Source organism: Palaemon carinicauda, chromosome 8 (genome assembly GCF_036898095.1).
Source record: "Palaemon carinicauda isolate YSFRI2023 chromosome 8, ASM3689809v2, whole genome shotgun sequence".
NCBI lineage: Eukaryota > Metazoa > Arthropoda > Malacostraca > Decapoda > Palaemonidae > Palaemon > Palaemon carinicauda.
This window is the reverse complement of record NC_090732.1, coordinates 120,072,593-120,091,133: the sequence shown is the minus strand read 5'-3', so window position 1 is coordinate 120,091,133 and position 18,541 is coordinate 120,072,593. Positions and strand designations below refer to the sequence as shown.

The window sequence follows — 18,541 nt, the reverse complement described above, 5'->3', positions numbered from 1 at the left end:
TCTTTTTCGTTTTATATCCCTTCTACCTTTCCTCCTCCACTTCACTCTTATGCCACGTTTATTGTCATATAGACAATGAACGTAAATTGTATGGTCACACGTAATTACCTCCGCCAAGCAGGTTATAAAATCAAGTCAGTTTATTTATTTGTCTGTGTCTGTCTGTCTGTGGATGATTACAGTATTTCCCTGTGTGTCTTTATGTGGACAGGAATATGTCAAAACTACATGATTTATTTTACGGAATTTTCATCACAGATATATCTTAAATCATGAACACCCCATGAAGATTTTAAGAGATGATCCAGATCAGGATTCTAGTTTATTTATTTGTCTATGTGCCTGCTGTGGATAGGATTACATCAAAACTACTCAAAGGATTTTGGCAAAATTTTCACCAGAGATAGGTCTTAGGTCATGGACGACGCCATTAAATTTGGGAGGTAATGGGGATTCTAGATCCGGATTTGTGTTTTTTGCCATTTTAAAGATAACTTCAAAACAAATTGAAAAATTGTAATTAATTTCCACCACAGATAGACCGTAGGTCGTGGAAAATTCCATTAACCTTTGGCAGAGGTCAGAAATCTTTATTGCCCTTGTTTTCATATAATTATTATCTTTGTTTAATTTGTAATACCTTCTCAAATACCCTACTTTTCTCTTTTCACATAATTTTTCTGTTGTTGATATCCTTGCCTCAAGACAAGTTGACAGTTTTGAAAATTTGTACGCTGTATTAAATTTACTGTTCTCAGCAATGAAAAATTCTGTACCCCTTTTTTATTTGGGTTTTATAATGTTTGTACTGTTAAGTTGGGGGGACTTGAAAATATTATAAACTTTAAACTAAGATACAGTGTGATATTACCTGCTTCTTTGATTGGAATTTATATTTAATGAATTTTATATATGTCATTTACTTTTCAGCATAATTTACTCCATTTTGGAGCTATTTTGTTAAGCTGTTATGCCTTTGACTCTAGATCCATTTACTGAATGGATTTTTAAGAAATTATTTAGTTTCATCACTTCATTTTCAGGTTGAAACACTAGATGAAGATCACTTGTTAGTGAAGTCTGCAGTTGGACAAGAAGTTATTCGAGAAGTAGAACTAAACCTCAAAGTTGTTTCTCAGAAGGAATACAAAGATTCATCTCGTGTAATCAACAAGGATATGTATGACAAGTATAAGGTGAGTACATGCAATTTTTGTTAAGAATCAGCATATAAGGATTTGAATTTTTATCATGAATTTTATTAATATTTTATGAATTTCTTAAACTTCTTATACTGCCTTAAAGAAAACAATTTCATTATGGTTAAAATGAGACATCATGTAAACCAGGAGAAACAGTGACAGTATGTAAATGAGCCTTTGTATTATTGTTATTATTTTTGCCATTACTGTATTATTTTATATTTATTTTTATTTCTGGAACTGAGAATTTAAAATTTGGCATATTATTTCCTGAACGTAAAATTCAAAATTTGATACACAATAGTTTGGACATATAATGAGGAGGAATATGATGTTAGTTAGAAAAACAGTAAATTTGAGTGGCAGATTGAATATCTGTTGGAAGACCGAGGAAATTGTCCAAAAATGTGATTAATGAAGATATATCATTAATGAGATTTTAGAAATATAGTATAGTAAAGAATATAGAAGATAATAGTGACTCATTTGTGTCTAACCCTGTAAATGAAAGATATGACAGTGAGAAATACATGATTATGATATGTATATTATATATATATATATATATATATATATATATATATATATATATATATATATATATCTCTCTCTCTCTCTCTCTCTCTCTCTCTCTCTCTCTCTCTCTCTCTCTCTCTCTCTCTCTCTCTCTCTCTCTCTCTCATATTAATCAGGAAGAGAATTATCAAAAAGTACACATGATGTAAAATTGAAGGAAGAAAATTTTTCATTAAAATGGAATTTTATGAGGCCTTGGACTTATTTTGATACCCCTGTTATTAAAGATAACTGATTACTTTCATCATTGAGATTACTGACCATAGCTAAAAGTTATTTTTAATTAAAGTGAATCATATTTACAATGTCAGATATATTATATATGAACTTTTTTTATTTTGATTTACCTTTTCAGGAAGAGGAGACACGCAAGAATGACAAAAGCAGAAGTAAGTCCTCAAAGAGTGCAGAAAATGATAAAAAGGAAAAAGAAATAAAAGTAGAGAAATTGTCAGTGGAGAAATCAGATGTGAAAGAAAAAGTCAAATTAGAGAAAAACTTAGAAGCTGACAGAAAGGAATATGAGAATGAAGCTAAAGCTTACAAAGACAAAATTAATCAGTTTGATGTAACAAAGAAATTTGCGGATGATCACAATTCTAGGAAACATGAAGAAAGAAGACCAATTAAGAAGGAAAAAGAGCAAGATAAATTAGATAAACATAGTGATAGTGGTAAATATAAATCAGATAATAGATATAGATATGAAACAAAGGATAAACATGGAAGAAAATCTGATAGCAGTAGAGACACATACTCGTTACATGAGAACAAAAATGCAGGTAAATCTCAGTATCATGAGGAAACCCGTCACGAGAAATACAGAGAAATTGTAGACGAAAGATACAGTAGAAGGTCTGAAAGTGCAAGTGAAAGTAAGACATACAAAAGGAAAGAAAAGAAATTGAATGATTATAGAGATGATTACAAGAAAGCCAAGATGGTACAAGACCAATTGCCAGCCATGCCTTGGGTTTGTGAAAATCTTAGGGTTCGATTGATAAATAAAGACTACAAAGGGGGCAGGTACCACAAAGAGAAGGTAATTATTTTCCTTTTATTTCTTAAGTATAGTAATTGCATATTTAATATCTTTAAAGTTTTAAACAGATAATATTTTGTTTAATGTTTTAGTGTTCAATTACCCAAGTAAAGAGAGCTTTAGTGATTTAATAAGATTTTAATGTCAGCTTTGATGTTGCCATCTAAATGTCTCGAAGATACATTAAGGGACAGTGATCACAATGGATAACAAAGAACTAGCCATAGGGGAAATTCCTAAAGGTTTTCACTCCCCATCGCAGAGCAGTTAACTCTCACTCTGGTAGAGTAATGGGTCTTGCTGTCAAAGAAAGTCTTGTAGTTGTAGGCTATCACTTAACACTCCAGTGAATGTTCCAATGATTCCTGGCCCAAGTAAGCACCAGCACCCTCACCTGAAGCATCAACAAACAGCACCAGGGTTTTAGCATCAGTGGAATAGTCATGGTACAACAACATGTCTTCCTTGATCAATTTCAACTGGCATTCAAAGGCACAGTCTATTTCAGTTTCCTGGCCCATTGAGATTTTCGTCCCTCAGTTTTCGTGGGTAACGGTTTAACTATCTACGAGCTCACATGAATGAACTTCCTTGGGAAATTTACCAGAAAGAAATCCTTGTAGCTCACTCACAGTGGTAGTTTTAGGGAAGTTCTCCACTTTCTTGATGTACTCTGGTAGTTTACATGTACCAGAACGTCTAACCAGATAGCCAAGATATTTAACCTCTGCCTGAGTTAATCTTATCCTATGCTTCTAGAGAGTAGCCAAAACTCGTTCTGCTAGTTTCAGGTGTTCCTTGAAAGAAGTCCCAAGGATCAAGCTGTCATCAATGTAGACAATCTCCTTGGTTTTTGAGAACTCCTGTAGGATACCCTGCATTTCTCTCTGGAACACTGCAGCTACATTCTTCAGTCCAAACAATAAACGTCTGAATTACCAGTGTCCAAAAGCTGTAGAGAAAGTATTGTACGCTTTACTGTCCTCAATTAATGGTAACTGGTAGTAGCCCCGAACTAGGTGAAGTGTTGTGAAATATGCTCGCCTCGGAACCCAAAAATTGATTAGTTTCTGAAAATGGTCGCACATAAGAAGTTCGCATATACGAAACAAATTTTTCCCATAAGAATATATTGTGAGTGCGTAAAGTGGAACTGAAGCTCCCAACATTTTTCACATAACTATATGAACTTTAGTTTACATAAAGTGAATAAATGTATAAACTACGCATTATTATACTAAATTACTTGAGTGTACAAATAAAATTAACATTAATATTAAAACTAGGTTGAAAATGGCATATGTCGCAGTGAAAGTAAGAGAAACTGGTAATTTAGAGGAGGAGTGGAAGTTAGTAAAAGAAAATTTTGTTGGGATTGCAAGTGATGTGTGTGGTAAGAAGTTTTTTTGGAGGCAGCATGAGGAAGGGCAGTGAATGGTGGAATGAAGCAGTGAAGGTAAAAGTGGAAGAAAAAAAAAAGAGGGCTTTTCAAGAATGGCTGTAGAGTAATAGTGTAGAGAAGTATGAAAGATATAGAGAGAAAAATGTGGAAGTAAAGCGCAAGGTATGTGAGGCAAAAAGGGCAGCTGACCTGAGGTAGGGTCAGGGATTGGGTCATTCATATGAAGAGAATAAGAAGTTTTGGAAAGAAGTGAAGAGAGTAAGGAACACTGGTTCAAGAATCGTGTCCCCTGCAAGCCGTTCGGGTGCCACAGTGGAACCCAGGCAGAGTCCTGAAGATGTTGTCAGAGCCTCCCTTCGAACCCCTAAAGGACATCGTGGACAAGGACCTCACCCGCAAGACTGTTTTCCTATTGGCATTAGCTTCGGCAAAACGAGTAGGGGAGATACATGGACTGTCCTACGAGGTCTCTCACTCGAAGGGCTGGCGGGAGCTCACCTTCAGGTTTGTGCCGTCCTTCGTTGCGAAGACCCAGAATCCGGCCGTGTGGGATCCCAGGTTTGAGGGGTTCTCAATACCAGCAATTCCTCGTTCGGACAACTCGAAGGACTTGCGTCTGTGCCCTGTCAGGGCCGTAAGAAAATACTTAGAGAGGACAGCCAGACTTTGGCCCGAGATCAAAAGTCTGTTTGTGTCCATGGGCCTAGTGAAGAAGCCAGTCTCGAAGAACACTATCTCCTGGTTGAGCCAGGTGATCATCAGGGCCTACAGTAAGGCAGGTATCCCCCTGCCGGGAAAGCCCAGACCCACCACGTTAGCGTTCGAGAAGAATATGGCAGTGGGCCAAATCCTGAGAGCTGGCACCGGGGCTAACCAGTCTACCTTCACTGCTCATTACTTGAAGGACTATTCAAGAAAATCCCTGGACGGTTTCTCGATAGGTACCGTCGTTTCTGCGCTCCAAACGGTTTAAAGGTCTGGCCCCAGTGATAACTACGGGTAGAAAGTACAAGAGACTCAGGTTCGTTCCTTAACCCCCCTTGTTCTTCACCCCTTTTTTCCGCTTAAAATTATTTCAGATAGGACTCTGAGCCGGGATACAAGGACCCCTACTTTGAAAGGACATGGCTCCTAGGATTTCTTGCAGAAGTGAGTTACTTAGACACTAAGATGAGTTTTTTGTGTAGTTTCCCCTATTCTCGTTTTTCCTTGGGGTCATCAAGACCTAGCCTCCTATCTAGGTCTTGGGATTATCTCAGCACGGTCTCACAGGGTTAAGGCCACTCCCACTTCCTAAAGTATAAGTCTCCTAAGAAAGTAGTTTGAAGTAAGTACTCCGTGTTGGAACAAATCACAAATTTTTAAGTAATTTGTATTTTTCCTAACAGTACTTACCTCGAACTACTTTCGGGTAATGGCCCGCCCTTCCTTCCCCGAGTACCTTATAGAATTCTTAGAGACCTAAAACTACCAAGAATTTACTGGAGGTCGAGACCTGAGCAAGCATGCTCTCTGACCCAGGGTAAGCCTCAGTACGCGTATCACTCCGCCTGAGGTTACCCCTCATAGAAAATGGGTATAGGGTAGACTACACAAAACTCTGGTCGGTTGGGAGGAGATCCCAGATACTCCTAAGAAAGTAGTTCGAGGTAAGTACTGTTAGCAAAAATACAAATTACCTAAAAATTTGTGATATTACTTTCGCTGTAGCTGAAATGACGAGCCATTAGATTTTTAACGAGCGTTAACTGCCCCCTCGCTAGTTAGCGAGGGGGTAGGGGAGGAGTAGCTAGCTACCCCTCCCCCCTCATACACCGGTGAACTAGTTCACTTTGCTTTTGGCTCGGGTGATGAACAGACGTGTCTGCTCTCACCCTCGCGTATTGACAGCCTTAATCTTTGTTGCTTTTTCTTTCAGTTGTGTGTTTGGAAGTTGGCCTCTCTCTTTATCATGCGGAAGTGCCCTGGGTTACCAGACCGCCCTTGAGGGACATATATGTCGGTGGTCGATATGGACCCTCACACCTTGTGTCCATTCTGCAGGGGCCAACGGTGTGATAAGGATAAAGTTTGTTGTGAGTGCAGGGAGTGGTCTACCTCCCAGTGGGAGAGGTTTTCCCGGCGCCGAAAGAAGAAGTCCAAGCGGGATCTTTCTCCCTCAAGGATCTCTTTGAAGAAGGAAATTTCCAAGGACTCTTCTTTCGTTGCCCGAACCTCCTCCGAAGCTCCCACTCGATTGGTCTCTCCCGAGAGGCCGTCGAGTGGTAGCATAGGACGTACTTTTGTTGACCGACCTCGGGGTTCGGGAGAGGGAGTTGCCTCACATAGCGAGGCAGCTCCTCCTCCTCCTCCGGGGGAGGATTTATCTATGAAAGTTGCTAATGATGATTTATTGCAGCTTTGGGCTTCCTTGGGGCTTAAGGGTTCACCCTCCAGGGAAGCCCTGTTTGACCTTATCCAGTTGGGAGCAGCTGTCAAACAGTTGCCGGTGATAGCGGAGGTTGACCCTCTGTCTATCGTCGACGTTGTTGTGGCAGAGGCTTCCGGCAAGTTGGGTCAAACCTCTGCCTTGGGTGCTGATGTTGCTGGAGGCTTGGTTCCCCCCTCCGAACATCCTTCGAGGGAGGGGTCAAGTCCAATGGTCTCTCCTGCAGGTGTTTCTCCCCCTTTCTCCCCCTCGGCGTTCCTGATGCCCCCAGAGGACGTATCCGACGCTAGGCTCGTCTTCCTCTTCGCCGTGGAGGCCTTCCTTCTCCCCACAAGGGAGTTAGGAGGCGCCTTTTCGGCTCCTCGCCTTCGCAGTCCCCCCGCAGAGGATCCTCCTCACCGTGCTTTGACCGTTGCAGCTGCAACACTGGACCTCTCTGCAGATCGTTCGCGATCTCCTCCACCTGCCAGACCTGCTGACCTTCCTTCTCCGTTCCTGGCAGCTGACGCGCTTTGGGTGCCCACGCATCCCGTTTTCAAACGGGCACCGGTCCCTTCGGGACTAAAGGGGCTTGCTCACAATGTGGGTAAGTCCCTTAAGTGCCAGGTATCCCCTGCGTGCCCACGCTCTCCTGCGCGCTCGCGCGCAATTGCGCACAAGCGCTCGCCTGTTCTTGATGTTCCTGAGACAATTGCCCAGAGACATCCTATGCCAGGGACAACGAACGCCAGTGAGCTCCTGCTGCAGAGTCGATGCGCCAGCGCTCTCACCGATCTCCTGCGCGCCAGCGCTCTCCGCGCGCAGCGATCTCCTACTCACCGCACACAGCTGCATGTCCTGATCCTGTTACGCGCGCCCACAATCTCCTGCGCGCCCACAATCTCCAGCTCGCCAGCGCTCTTCACCTGCTCGCCAGCGCTCTTCACCTGCGCGCCATCGCTCGCCAGCATGCACCTGCACGCCATCGCTCGCTTGCGCGCCCTCGATCTCCGGATCTGAGCACAGGAAAGAAGACTCGTCCCTCGCCTTCTCGCCAGCGATCTCCTGCGCGCCCTCGGAACTTGCCCACCCATCAGCCCTCGCCTGCGCACCTTCGCGCGCACAGGTTCCCAGTCCCTACCGTGCGCCCTTCCAGAGGCTTCCGAGATCCTGCGCGCCTACGAGCAGTCTCCTCCTTGCGCTTCCACGCTTGCTGGTCCTTCGGCGCGCCCTCTGTCTTCACCAGACCGCGCACCTGCGCGCCATTCGATCTCCTGCGCGCACAAGCGCATCATCTCCTGCGCGCCATCACTCTCCAGCACGCACTCGCGCCCATAAGCCTGCTCACCATAGATCATCTACGCGCCCATGCGCACCGTCACCTGTGCGCAGTCGCACACCTGCGCGCCATCGCTCGCCTGCGCACCATCATTCTCCTGCTCGCCAGCACTCGCCCGCATGCCCACGGGCTCCCGCGACTTCATCTTCTCACGCTCACGCGTGCGCGAACCTGGGATTATTCCCTCGCGCGAGCGCCAGCACGACCCCTAGCGCGATTCCCACTGGGTTTCGCAATGCAGCTAGGTCGTCTTCACGCTCCCCCCCCCCAACCAGCTCGCTCGCAGGAGGAGGAGAGATCTTCAGATAGGTCCAGGCACCCATCTTCTTCCCTTTCTTTCCAGGCAGGCCATGTTGTAGGCTCTACTCCAAAGGATCGCCCGATTCCCTTCCCTCCAGAGGGAGTCTCTGACACTGTGTCTGTCAGTAAGCAGCCATGGTTTTGAGTCCCTTATCAGAGCTGTCGTCCAGGCTGCCTTCTCTGATTTGGGCCCTAAACCAAGGGCAGCTCCGACCCCACTGAAGAGGAAGAGAGGAGTAGAGGTCGTGGTGACTTCTCGGGTCAAGCTGGATTCTAAGAAGTCCATCAGGAAGGCTCCTTCCCCCCCCCGCAGACATTTTTTACATCCCCTGTGGACGAGGTTTTTCCGTCCTCAGGGGAGTCTTCCGAGGTGAGACCTTCTCCCACCGCACCAATGGGAGCAACCCCACCTCGAGCAGGAGAATCGTCCCGTGTTGGGCAGAGAAGAGCCCTCAGACTTTGTTGCTGGAGTCCTGTATCCCTCCTAGGAGGGAACCGAAGGACTCGAAGACCTTTCCGAAGTCGTCTTCCAGGATTCGACCAGAGCCAACGAGACCCACAGAGAACGTCCACGGGTCCCCCCAAGAAGAGCCTTTGGGGACGGGAGACTTTGCTGCTAGTTCTCCAGGGGGGAGAATAGCAAGAGTCAGAGCATGCCTTCTGGCAGGTCTTTACTCTGATGAGGAATCTCAACAAGTTTCCGGACCCGGAGATTCCTCCTCGTGAGGGCAAGGACATGGTCCTGGACCGAGTCTTTGGCACTCAGAAACCCACTAAGGCCAGTGCGGCTCTGCCCTGGTGCCAGGGATAAGGTTGAGGGCCAGCTCTTCAAGCTCGCCTCCTCCAGCCGTTCCACTGCTGGCAACAAGCTTCTCCCGCCTCATCGTGTCCACCAGAGGAGGTATTTTGAGATCATGGAGGAGTCTTGTTTAGCTCTTCCGTTGCACCACTCTGTGGAAAAGCTTACCAAGGAAGTTCCTCTTGATAGACTCTAGCCGGCAAGTAACTTTCTCGGCGACAGAGATCCTAAACCAGGAGAAGGTCGCGAAGTGCGCCATGCAGGCTACTTCGTGGCTGGATGTCTGGTTGGGGTTGCATCCTTTTGCGATCCGAGGATCTGTCCAAGGAAAGTACTAGGAAGGCCCAGGAGACCTTCCTCCTCTCGGGCACCTGCACCATTGAGTTTCTGGCCCACCAAGTCTCGAAATTGTGGGCCAATTCGATCTTGAAACGACGTGATGCGGTGGTAGAGAGGTTCCATTCGAAGGTCTCAGCCGTCGAAGTCAGCAAGCTCAGACACTCTTCCCTTATGGGAAAGAGCCTGTTTGAGCCCAAGGATGTGGTACAGGCAGCTGAGAGGTGGAGGAAATCCAATCAGGATTCTCTCCTCCAAAGGGCTCTCACATCAAAGCCCTACAAACCTCCAGCACCTCAACAACAACCTTGCCAGTCCGAGACGACGAAACCAGCAGCGGCAGCGAAGACAACGGTGTCCAAACAGCAGCCCTTTCCTGTCAAAGACAAGAGAGGCAAGAAGTCCTCCAGGGGAGGCAAGATCCTAGGGGGGAGCGGCCGAGGCCCCAAACGCTAGGATTGGCAATCCCCCTGCATGTCCACCAGTGGGGGGGATGCCAACAAAGTTGCGCAATCAGGTGGCAGCAACTCGGGGCCGATTCCTGGACGGTTTCTGTAATCAGTCAAGGATATCGTGTCCCGTTCATAACATCTCTTCCTCCCCTGACAGCAAATCCAGTGTCGTTGAGCTCCTATGCCATGGGATCGGCAAAGGGGCTAGCCCTACGGGCAGAAGTCGAGACCATGCTAAAGAAGGATGCTCTCCAAGAGGTCGTCGACGGGTCCCCAGGCTTCTTCAGTCGACTTTCTTGTAAAGAAGGCGTCTGGAGGCTGGAAACCAGTCATCGACCTCTCAGCTCTGAACAGGTTTGTCAAACAAACTCCATTCAGCATGGAGACAGCAGACATGGTCAGACTTGCAGTGAGACCACAAGACTTCATGTGTACACTGGATCTGAAGGACGCGTACTTCCAGATCCCAATCCATCCGTCTTCGAGGAAGTACTTAAGATTCAGCCTAGACAACAAGATCTACCAGTTCAAGGTGCTGTGTTTCGGTCTCTCCACAGCACCTCAGGTTTTCACCAGAGGGTTCACCCTGATCTCTTCGTGGGCACACAGGATTGGCATTCTTCTACTCCGTTATCTGGACGACTGGCTGATCCTGGCAGACTCGGAATCGACCCTTCTTCGACACCGAGACAAGCTTCTGGGACTTTGCCAAGATCTAGGGATCATGGTAAATCCCGGAGCTCATGTCCGATAGAGAAGCTATACGACTAGGCCATACAGGCAGAAACCCAAGCCGGCCCTACAGCCTGCCGGAAATCGGCGAGATTGTAGGACAATGGCCAGAGGGATGTGACGGCTAGGCCATCACTAAAGGACAGAATGGGAAGGGGAAAAGAGTCCTGTATAAGATGTGAGAGGAGCTGGCGGCATGTCAGCCCTACCACACCTAAAGGAAGCTCTGTTTCAGTATCGGCGCTATCCTAGGCGGACGGAGAATACATTCCCCAGTCTAGGGTCTGCCAATACAGTAAGGGGGGCTGGCATCATCTAGCCGCCACCCTTAATCATAGAGAAACAAAGTCCCAACGCCGGCGCCATCCTAGGCAGAAAAATAAACTATTCTTCAGCCTAGGGTCTGCGAGCACAGGACTAGTCGACTAAACCACAGGGAGAACGGGATCACATGACCCCTTCAAGTGCAGTCTAGGGAAGCAAGGCCTCCTATACCAACCAACAATATCCGACTGGGGAGTACATTCGCCCTATCGATCAGTTGCCGGCACACGACAAGTACTCTGAGGTTCTGCCCCAAACCCAAAGCTCACCATCAGTAGCTAGGTGAAGGGGCAGAAAAACCCTAGCCTAACCTTGCGAAAATGACAATTCAGGGCAAGATCAACTAGGATTGTAGCCATAGGCTACACTCAGAGGGAAGGAGAGATTACCCTATATATGAGGGTAACTAGGGAGATGTATGAATGTATACTAGAGCCACTAGGCTACTAGCCTAGGGACAGTGAGATCGACTACCTAACTCATCGAAGCTCTCTCGTATACTATCTTAGAAGAGGAAATTTATATGCAATCCATATATCTTACATGTATAAATTGCCTATTATTTCCATTTAAATTTAATAGCACTAGGAACACTTATTTTATCATGCAAGAGAGTAAACTATAACGCCTAGGCTAGGAAGCCTAGCGTAAGCAAGATCGGCTATCTAATTCGCCGAAACTAATGCGAATACTGTTGGCATAATATAATTAATTCCTAGCAATGAAAACTAAATAGCTAATTATTTTTATTTAAGCTATTATACCGGGAAAGTCGTTCTGGCTAACTAAATAACTCATGCGTTACGAACGACAGCGCCGAAGGTACCTCCGGTCTAGGCAATAGGTCTGCCAAAAAATTAGTTTAATTCAAATTAATTTTTACTTTACGGCCAGAGCTAAATTTATACAGCATAAGAATCAAATACTCAACTTTCCAGAGGCAGAAGAAGCTGGAGATTACATAATAAATCCTGATAACGAGAGAGCACTAGGAAAACCACCGAGCGACACCGCTACAGAAAAGGGAATGAAGATGGCGGCGATTATAGCGCCATCTGGATGGGCGATTATAGCGCCATCTGGATGGGCGATTATAGCGCCATCTGGATGGGCGATTATAGCGCTACGGGGTACTTTAGCAGTAACGGAGGAAAGGAACTTTATAACGGCTCCTCTTTTATTTTGCCACTTTTCCCCTCGAGGCGTAAACGCTATGCGGGGTGCAGATTGCTTTGTGGCATGTCAAGAATACGTCCCCTGATATGCGATATCCTAAGAGGAAAAACTTTAAAGATATTCACTCCAGGAGTTAGAATTCTGGAGACCTTGAGTTAAATTCTCTGGGAATATCACTGTAGTCAAATATACCCTAGGAAGCTACTTAAAGGAACCTTCCATCAGGACGACATGGCCTGAGCCCAAATATATATATACTGTATATATATATATATATATATATATATATATATATATATATATATATATATATATATATATATATATATATATATATATATATATATATATATATATATATAAATAAATGTAAATATACTCTCTCTCTCTCTCTCTCTTTATATACTATATATATATATATATATATATATATATATATATATATATATATATATATATATATATATATATATATATATATATATATATATATATATATAAATATATTTATATACAGTATATATATATATATATATATATATATATATATATATATATATATATATATATATATATATATATATATATATATATATATATATATATATATGTGTGTGTGTGTGTGTGTATATATATATATATATTTTTGGGCTCAAGCCATGGCGTCCTGATGGAAGGTTCCTTTTTGGTAGCTTCCTTAGGTAAATAACTACTAAGATATTCCTAGAGAATTTAACCACAGGTTATCACAGAATTCTAACTTCTGGAGCGAGTATCCTAAAGGTTTCCCTTTAAGACATCGTATATCAACAGGGGACGCATGTATTAACGCGCCATATAGCTATCTGCACCCCACATAGAGTTAACACTTCGATGTGGAGGGGCGGAGAATAGCTGGGGAGCCGTTCCACAGTTATACTCGTCCGTGGCTACTTTTGGTACTCGAAACTTAAATAAACGGGCGCCATTGCTAAATGACGTCACGTCTGTCCTCATCCTTCTACTAGTAGCTTGCCTTAATAAGACGGATTTTCCCTTGTGCTATTTTCATCGGCTTGCATCTTCGTTATGTCGCTACCCTCGGCCTCGCCTTCTTCTGGAAAGTTGAGTACCAGGTTCCAGTATTGTTTAAATAAGCTCTGACTGTAAAGTAACTTTTACTTTTCGAGATATTTTATGTTTTCTGGCAGAGCTGTGCTGCTACCGGACACGCCATTTATGGCGTCGCTGTTACATTGCATGCGTTATTTTGCTAGCCTGAACAGCTTATTCCGGCCTTATTAACTAATTGATACATACATATACCAAAGGCACTTCCCCCAATTTTTGGGGGTAGCCGACGTCAACAAGAAACAAAACAAAAAAGGGGACCTCTACTCTCTACGTTCCTCCAGCCTAACCAGGCACTCAGCCGAGTTCAGCTGGTACTGCTAGGGTGCCACAGCCCAACCTCCCACATTTCCACCACAGATGAAGCTTCATACTGCTGAGTCCCCTACTGCTGCTACCTCCGCGGTCATCTAAGGCACCGGAGGAAGCAGCAGGGCCTACCGGAACTGCGTCACAATCGCTCGCCATTCATTCCTATTTCTAGCACGCTCTCTTGCCTCTCTCACATCTATCCTCCTATCACCCAGAGCTTTCTTCACACCATCCATCCACCCAAACCTTGGCCTTCCTCTTGTACTTCACCCATCAACTCTTGCATTCATCACCTTCTTTAGCAGACAGTTATTTTCCATTCTCTCAACATGGCCAAACCACCTCAACACATTCATATCCACTCTAGCTGCTAACTCATTTCTTACACCCGTTCTCACCCTCACCACTTCGTTCCTAACCCTATCTACTCGAGATACACCAGCCATACTCCTCAGACACTTCATCTCTAACACATTCAATTTCTGTCTCTCCATCACTTTCATTCCCCACAACTCCAATCCATACATCACAGTTGGTACAATCACTTTCTCATATAGAACTCTCTTTACATTCATGCCCAACCCTCTATTTTTTACTTCTCCCTTAACTGCCCCCAACACTTTGCAACCTTCATTGACTCTCTGACTTACATATGCTTCCACTCCACCATTTGCTGCAACAACAGACCCCAAGTACTTAAACTGATCCACCTCCTCAAGTAACTCTCCATTCAACATGACATTCAACCTTGCACCACCTTCCCTTCTCGTACATCTCATAACCTTACTCTTACCCACATTAACTCTCAACTTCCTTCTCTCACACACCCTTCCAAATTCTGTCAGTAGTCAGTCAAGCTTCTCTTCTGTGTCTGCTACCAGTACAGTATCATCCGCAAACAACAACTGATTTACCTCCCATTAATGATCATTCTCGCCTACCAGTTTTAATCCTCGTCCAAGCACTAGAGCATTCACCTCTCTCACCACTCCATCAACATACAAGTTAAACAACCACGGCGACATCACACATCCCTGTCTCAGCCCCACTCTCACCGGAAACCAATCGCTCACTTCATTTCCTATTCTAACACATGCTTTACTACCTTTGTAGAAACTTTTCACTGCTTGCAACAACCTTCCACCAACTCCATATAACCTCATCACATTCCACATTGCTTCCCTATCAACTCTATCATATGCTTTCTCCAGATCCATAAACGCAACATACACCTCCTTACCTTTTGCTAAATATTTCTCGCATATCTGCATAACTGTAAAAATCTGATTCATACAACCCCTACCTCTTCTAAAACCACCCTGTACTTCCAAGATTGCATTCTCTGTTTTATCCTTAATCCTATTAATCAGTACTCTACCATACACTTTTCCAACTACACTCAACAAACTAATACCTCTTGAATTACAACACTCATGCACATCTCCCTTACCCTTATATAGTGGTACAATACATGCACAGACCCAATCTACTGGTACCATTGACAACACAAAACACACATTAAACAATCTCACCAACCATTCAAGTACAGTCACACCCCCTTCCTTCAACATCTCAGCTTTCACACCATCCATACCAGATGCTTTTCCTACTCTCGTTTCATCTAGTGCTCTCCTCACTTCCTCTATTGTAATCTCTCTCTCATTCTCATCTCCCATCACTGGCACCTCAACACCTGGAACAGCAATTATATCTGCCTCCCTATCATCCTCAACATTCAGCAAACTTTCAAAATATTCCGCCCACCTTTTCCTTGCCTCCTCTCCTTTTAACAACCTTCCATTTCCATCTTTCACTGTCTCTTCAATTCTTGCGCCAGCCTTCCTTACTCTCTTCACTTCTTTCCAAAACTTCTTCTTATTCTCTTCATATGACTGACCCAGTCCCTGACCCCACCTCAGGTCTGCTGCCATCTTTGCCTCACGTACCTTGCGCTTTACTTCCACCTTTTTCTCTATATTTTTCATACTTCTCTATACTATTACTCTGCAGCCATTCTTCAAAAGCCCTCTTTTTCTCTTCCACTTTTACCTTCACTCCTTCATTCCACCATTCACTGCCCTTCCTCATGCTGCCTCCAACAACCTTCTTGCCACATACATCACTTGCAATCCCAAAAAAATTTTCTTTTGCTAACTTCCACTCCTCCTCTAAATTACCAGCTTCTCTTACTCTCACCTCGTCATATGCCATTTAGTTATTTAGTCTTCATAGCTAGGAACTTCATATATCGTGTTTTGACGCTTTTTTATCGGTCATCGCCTGACCCCATACTAGATCGCTAGCTTAGCCCCTAGGCCAGAGCGCCTATCACCAGTGTTCATGCATGATATATTACAGTGATCCTAGGTTAAGTTATGAAGATAGTGGCATTATTTTATGATACTGTTTACTGAGATGCAAGTGTTTTCGCCTTCAGGGACCATATAGGGGATAGGTTTGATAGTGTGCCTTTCTAACCTAACCTAAATGTAGGACCCCTATATGCTCCCTTCACCCCCTGCCTTAGGGCATTCCCTCTGTGTAACCTTGCTCCCCCTACCATGTAAGGGGATCAAGTTCATACCAGAGTACCTATCGCTTCTCTGTCCTCCCTAAGGGAATGATCCCCCCTTAGGGTTGCGTCCGAGAATGAGGAACGGCCTGCCCTTCCTCAATTGCTGAGGTTAGGTTACCTGACCTTCCTTGCAATTGCGATACGTCTTCCAGCCTTCCTAGCTTAGGGTGTAACATCCCTGCTCTAGGTTAGGCCTTGGGGGGAGCTAGTTCTGTGCCTTGCTTGAAACGGTACCCATGCACCGTTCTCAGCCAGGCTGCCTACCTTAGGCTAGGGAGCGTCCTCCCTTCCTTGGTGGCCGCTTTGGTACAGAGCCTCCCCTATGGAAGACCCTGCTTCTTCTCCCCTCCCCACCTATCCCTTGTATGGCCTAGCCTATACTTAGGTTAGCCTATACCCATCTGTCCCCTGTCTTACAACTCCTCCTTAGGGTGGAGTGACAGGGCTATCTTGAGTCCCTGTGTGCAGTCCGCTCTGGTACATATACCCTTCATAGTTTCCTATGGGGTTAGCCACTGGATGCGTTTTGTCCGCATGGGTTCTCCCCCCTCTTGGGTGTTCCCTAGCCCTCCCTTGGGCTACTCTGTCTCCTGGCCGCCTGTGGCCCCCTGCCATTGGGTGATAGGGCTAGCCTCTATCATGGGTACACCCATTCAGGTGGGATGCGTTGGGGTTCGTGTCCTTACCCCTCCATCCCTCCTTCTGTCTCTTTTAACTGTCCTGGTGCTGGTCCCTTGCCGCCTCTTCTGCCGGCGATACCGCCCTCCCCCTTGGTGACACATTCCTTGTTCCCCCCTGGCCGACAGTCCTCCGTGTGCCGGAGGGCTGCCGCCTCCCGTCGGTGTACAGCTGATGGCCTACCCTCATACCTCCTAGCTTCGGTCGTCCGTCCATCGGGCCGGCCCCCGGCGTGCCGGCATCCATTGCCGGCGGTCCGGTTTTGCTATAGCCTATCCTTTGTCTCTTTCACCAAGCGGCTGCCGGAGCCGCCGCCTCCCGCCGCTGTGCTGACGGCCGCCATCCTGGCATTACTCCTGACTTCTCTATATGTCTTCCCTAATGCCAGAAACTCTGCTGGAGCGGCCTCCGGCGTGCCGCCGGTCTGCCGGCGCCTTCCGGAGACGCCAAGAGACTTGCACCCCTTCTCCCAGCTATCAACACCATGCTGATAGCCCTACAGTGCAACCAGATGGCTTGGCTACATAAATAGATAGGTGTTGTCTTACCGTTCTATTAATAGCCGTGCTGTCTTCTTGCATATCACAATTTTCCAGCATGCTGTGTGTATCTTAGCATGGCTGGTTGCCGGAAACCGTTACCCTATGGGGTCTTCTACACCCCCATTTTAATGGCCTGAGTGGTCTCAGTCCCAGATTTATATCTTAGGCAATTCCTGCTAGAATTCCCTTTGCTTCCCTGGCAATCTATGAAGAATTCTGCCTTGTGTCCTCGGCCACAAACAAATTGCCTTTGGATAAGGTTACGGTAACCAGCCGGGCGGGATACACGGAGTATGTGTCTATCTACTTCATTTCCCGCTCCACTCTCTAACATCACAATGTTATTAATTACTTAAGATTAAGTTAAAATTAAATTTTTAATATTTAACTTTAGAATAATATAAGTCATTGGTATGACTTCCATATACTCATGTTCTCTTTCTCTTACAGGAGGAGTACGTGAAGTGTGACCACAACTTCTGTGGAGTGAAGCGCCCGCAATTCTACGGGCACACGGCGTGTAGGACCCACGCCCCTTGCGCCAACAAGAAAGGCGATCTGAAGTTTTGGGACCCGCAGAACTGTACAGTCTGCAAGGACCGCCTGGTCGAGGCGTTCAACAATCCTCCTTCAGCGGAGGTTAGGGACGCTTCTCGAGAGAAGCTACACAAGTGGGTGCGTGGCTTCCAAAAGAACGCCACCGGACCATACCTTGCCACCGAAGACTTGAGGGCCTTGCTTTTCCTGAAGGCATCCCCATACTCTGTGGTCCCCAAGGATCAGATCCCCACCGTCCAGATAACGGTGGAACCGGACGTAGTCATGGCTCAGTCCATGCACGAGTGCCGTTTGGATGCCGACAACGCGGAACGTATGTCGGAAGTGTCGGAGAATACGAAGAGGAACCTCATGGGCGACGAATTGGACTATGAGGAAGACCAGGTGGAATACCCTGAGTCGGAGCAGGAGGTCGCTCCACCTTCCATCCCCACACCGACTCCTACACTGACGGATGTATCACTTCCGTCTACATCTGCTACCCCGGATCCCAGCCCATCCAACACCCAGGAGATCTTCAAAATGCTTGAGGCTCTCATGGATAAGAAACTCCGCGAGACGCATGAGTTCTTCAGGACCAACATGGGAAGTTCGAAGCAGCCGAAAAGGATTTCGGTTAAGGACCTCCCCGCATGCTCAGATACCAACCCCTGGAGGTATGCCGAGCACATGCCAATTA

The 18,541-nt window shown here is 45.7% G+C and overlaps 1 protein-coding gene across 1 annotated transcript in view; it reads left to right on the top strand.

The window, feature by feature from the left end:
- Nucleotides 1-2,907, top strand: part of LOC137645860 (G-patch domain and KOW motifs-containing protein-like) — a 94,719-nt gene extending 91,812 nt beyond the window's left edge. Inside the window, exons 6-7 of the mRNA XM_068378854.1 lie at nucleotides 1,044-1,196; nucleotides 2,134-2,907. Of these exons, the coding sequence (XP_068234955.1) occupies nucleotides 1,044-1,196; nucleotides 2,134-2,892 (912 nt within the window). The 3' untranslated portion in view covers nucleotides 2,893-2,907. The remainder of the gene's footprint in view (nucleotides 1-1,043; nucleotides 1,197-2,133) is intronic.
- Nucleotides 2,908-18,541: the final 15,634 nt, after the last annotated feature.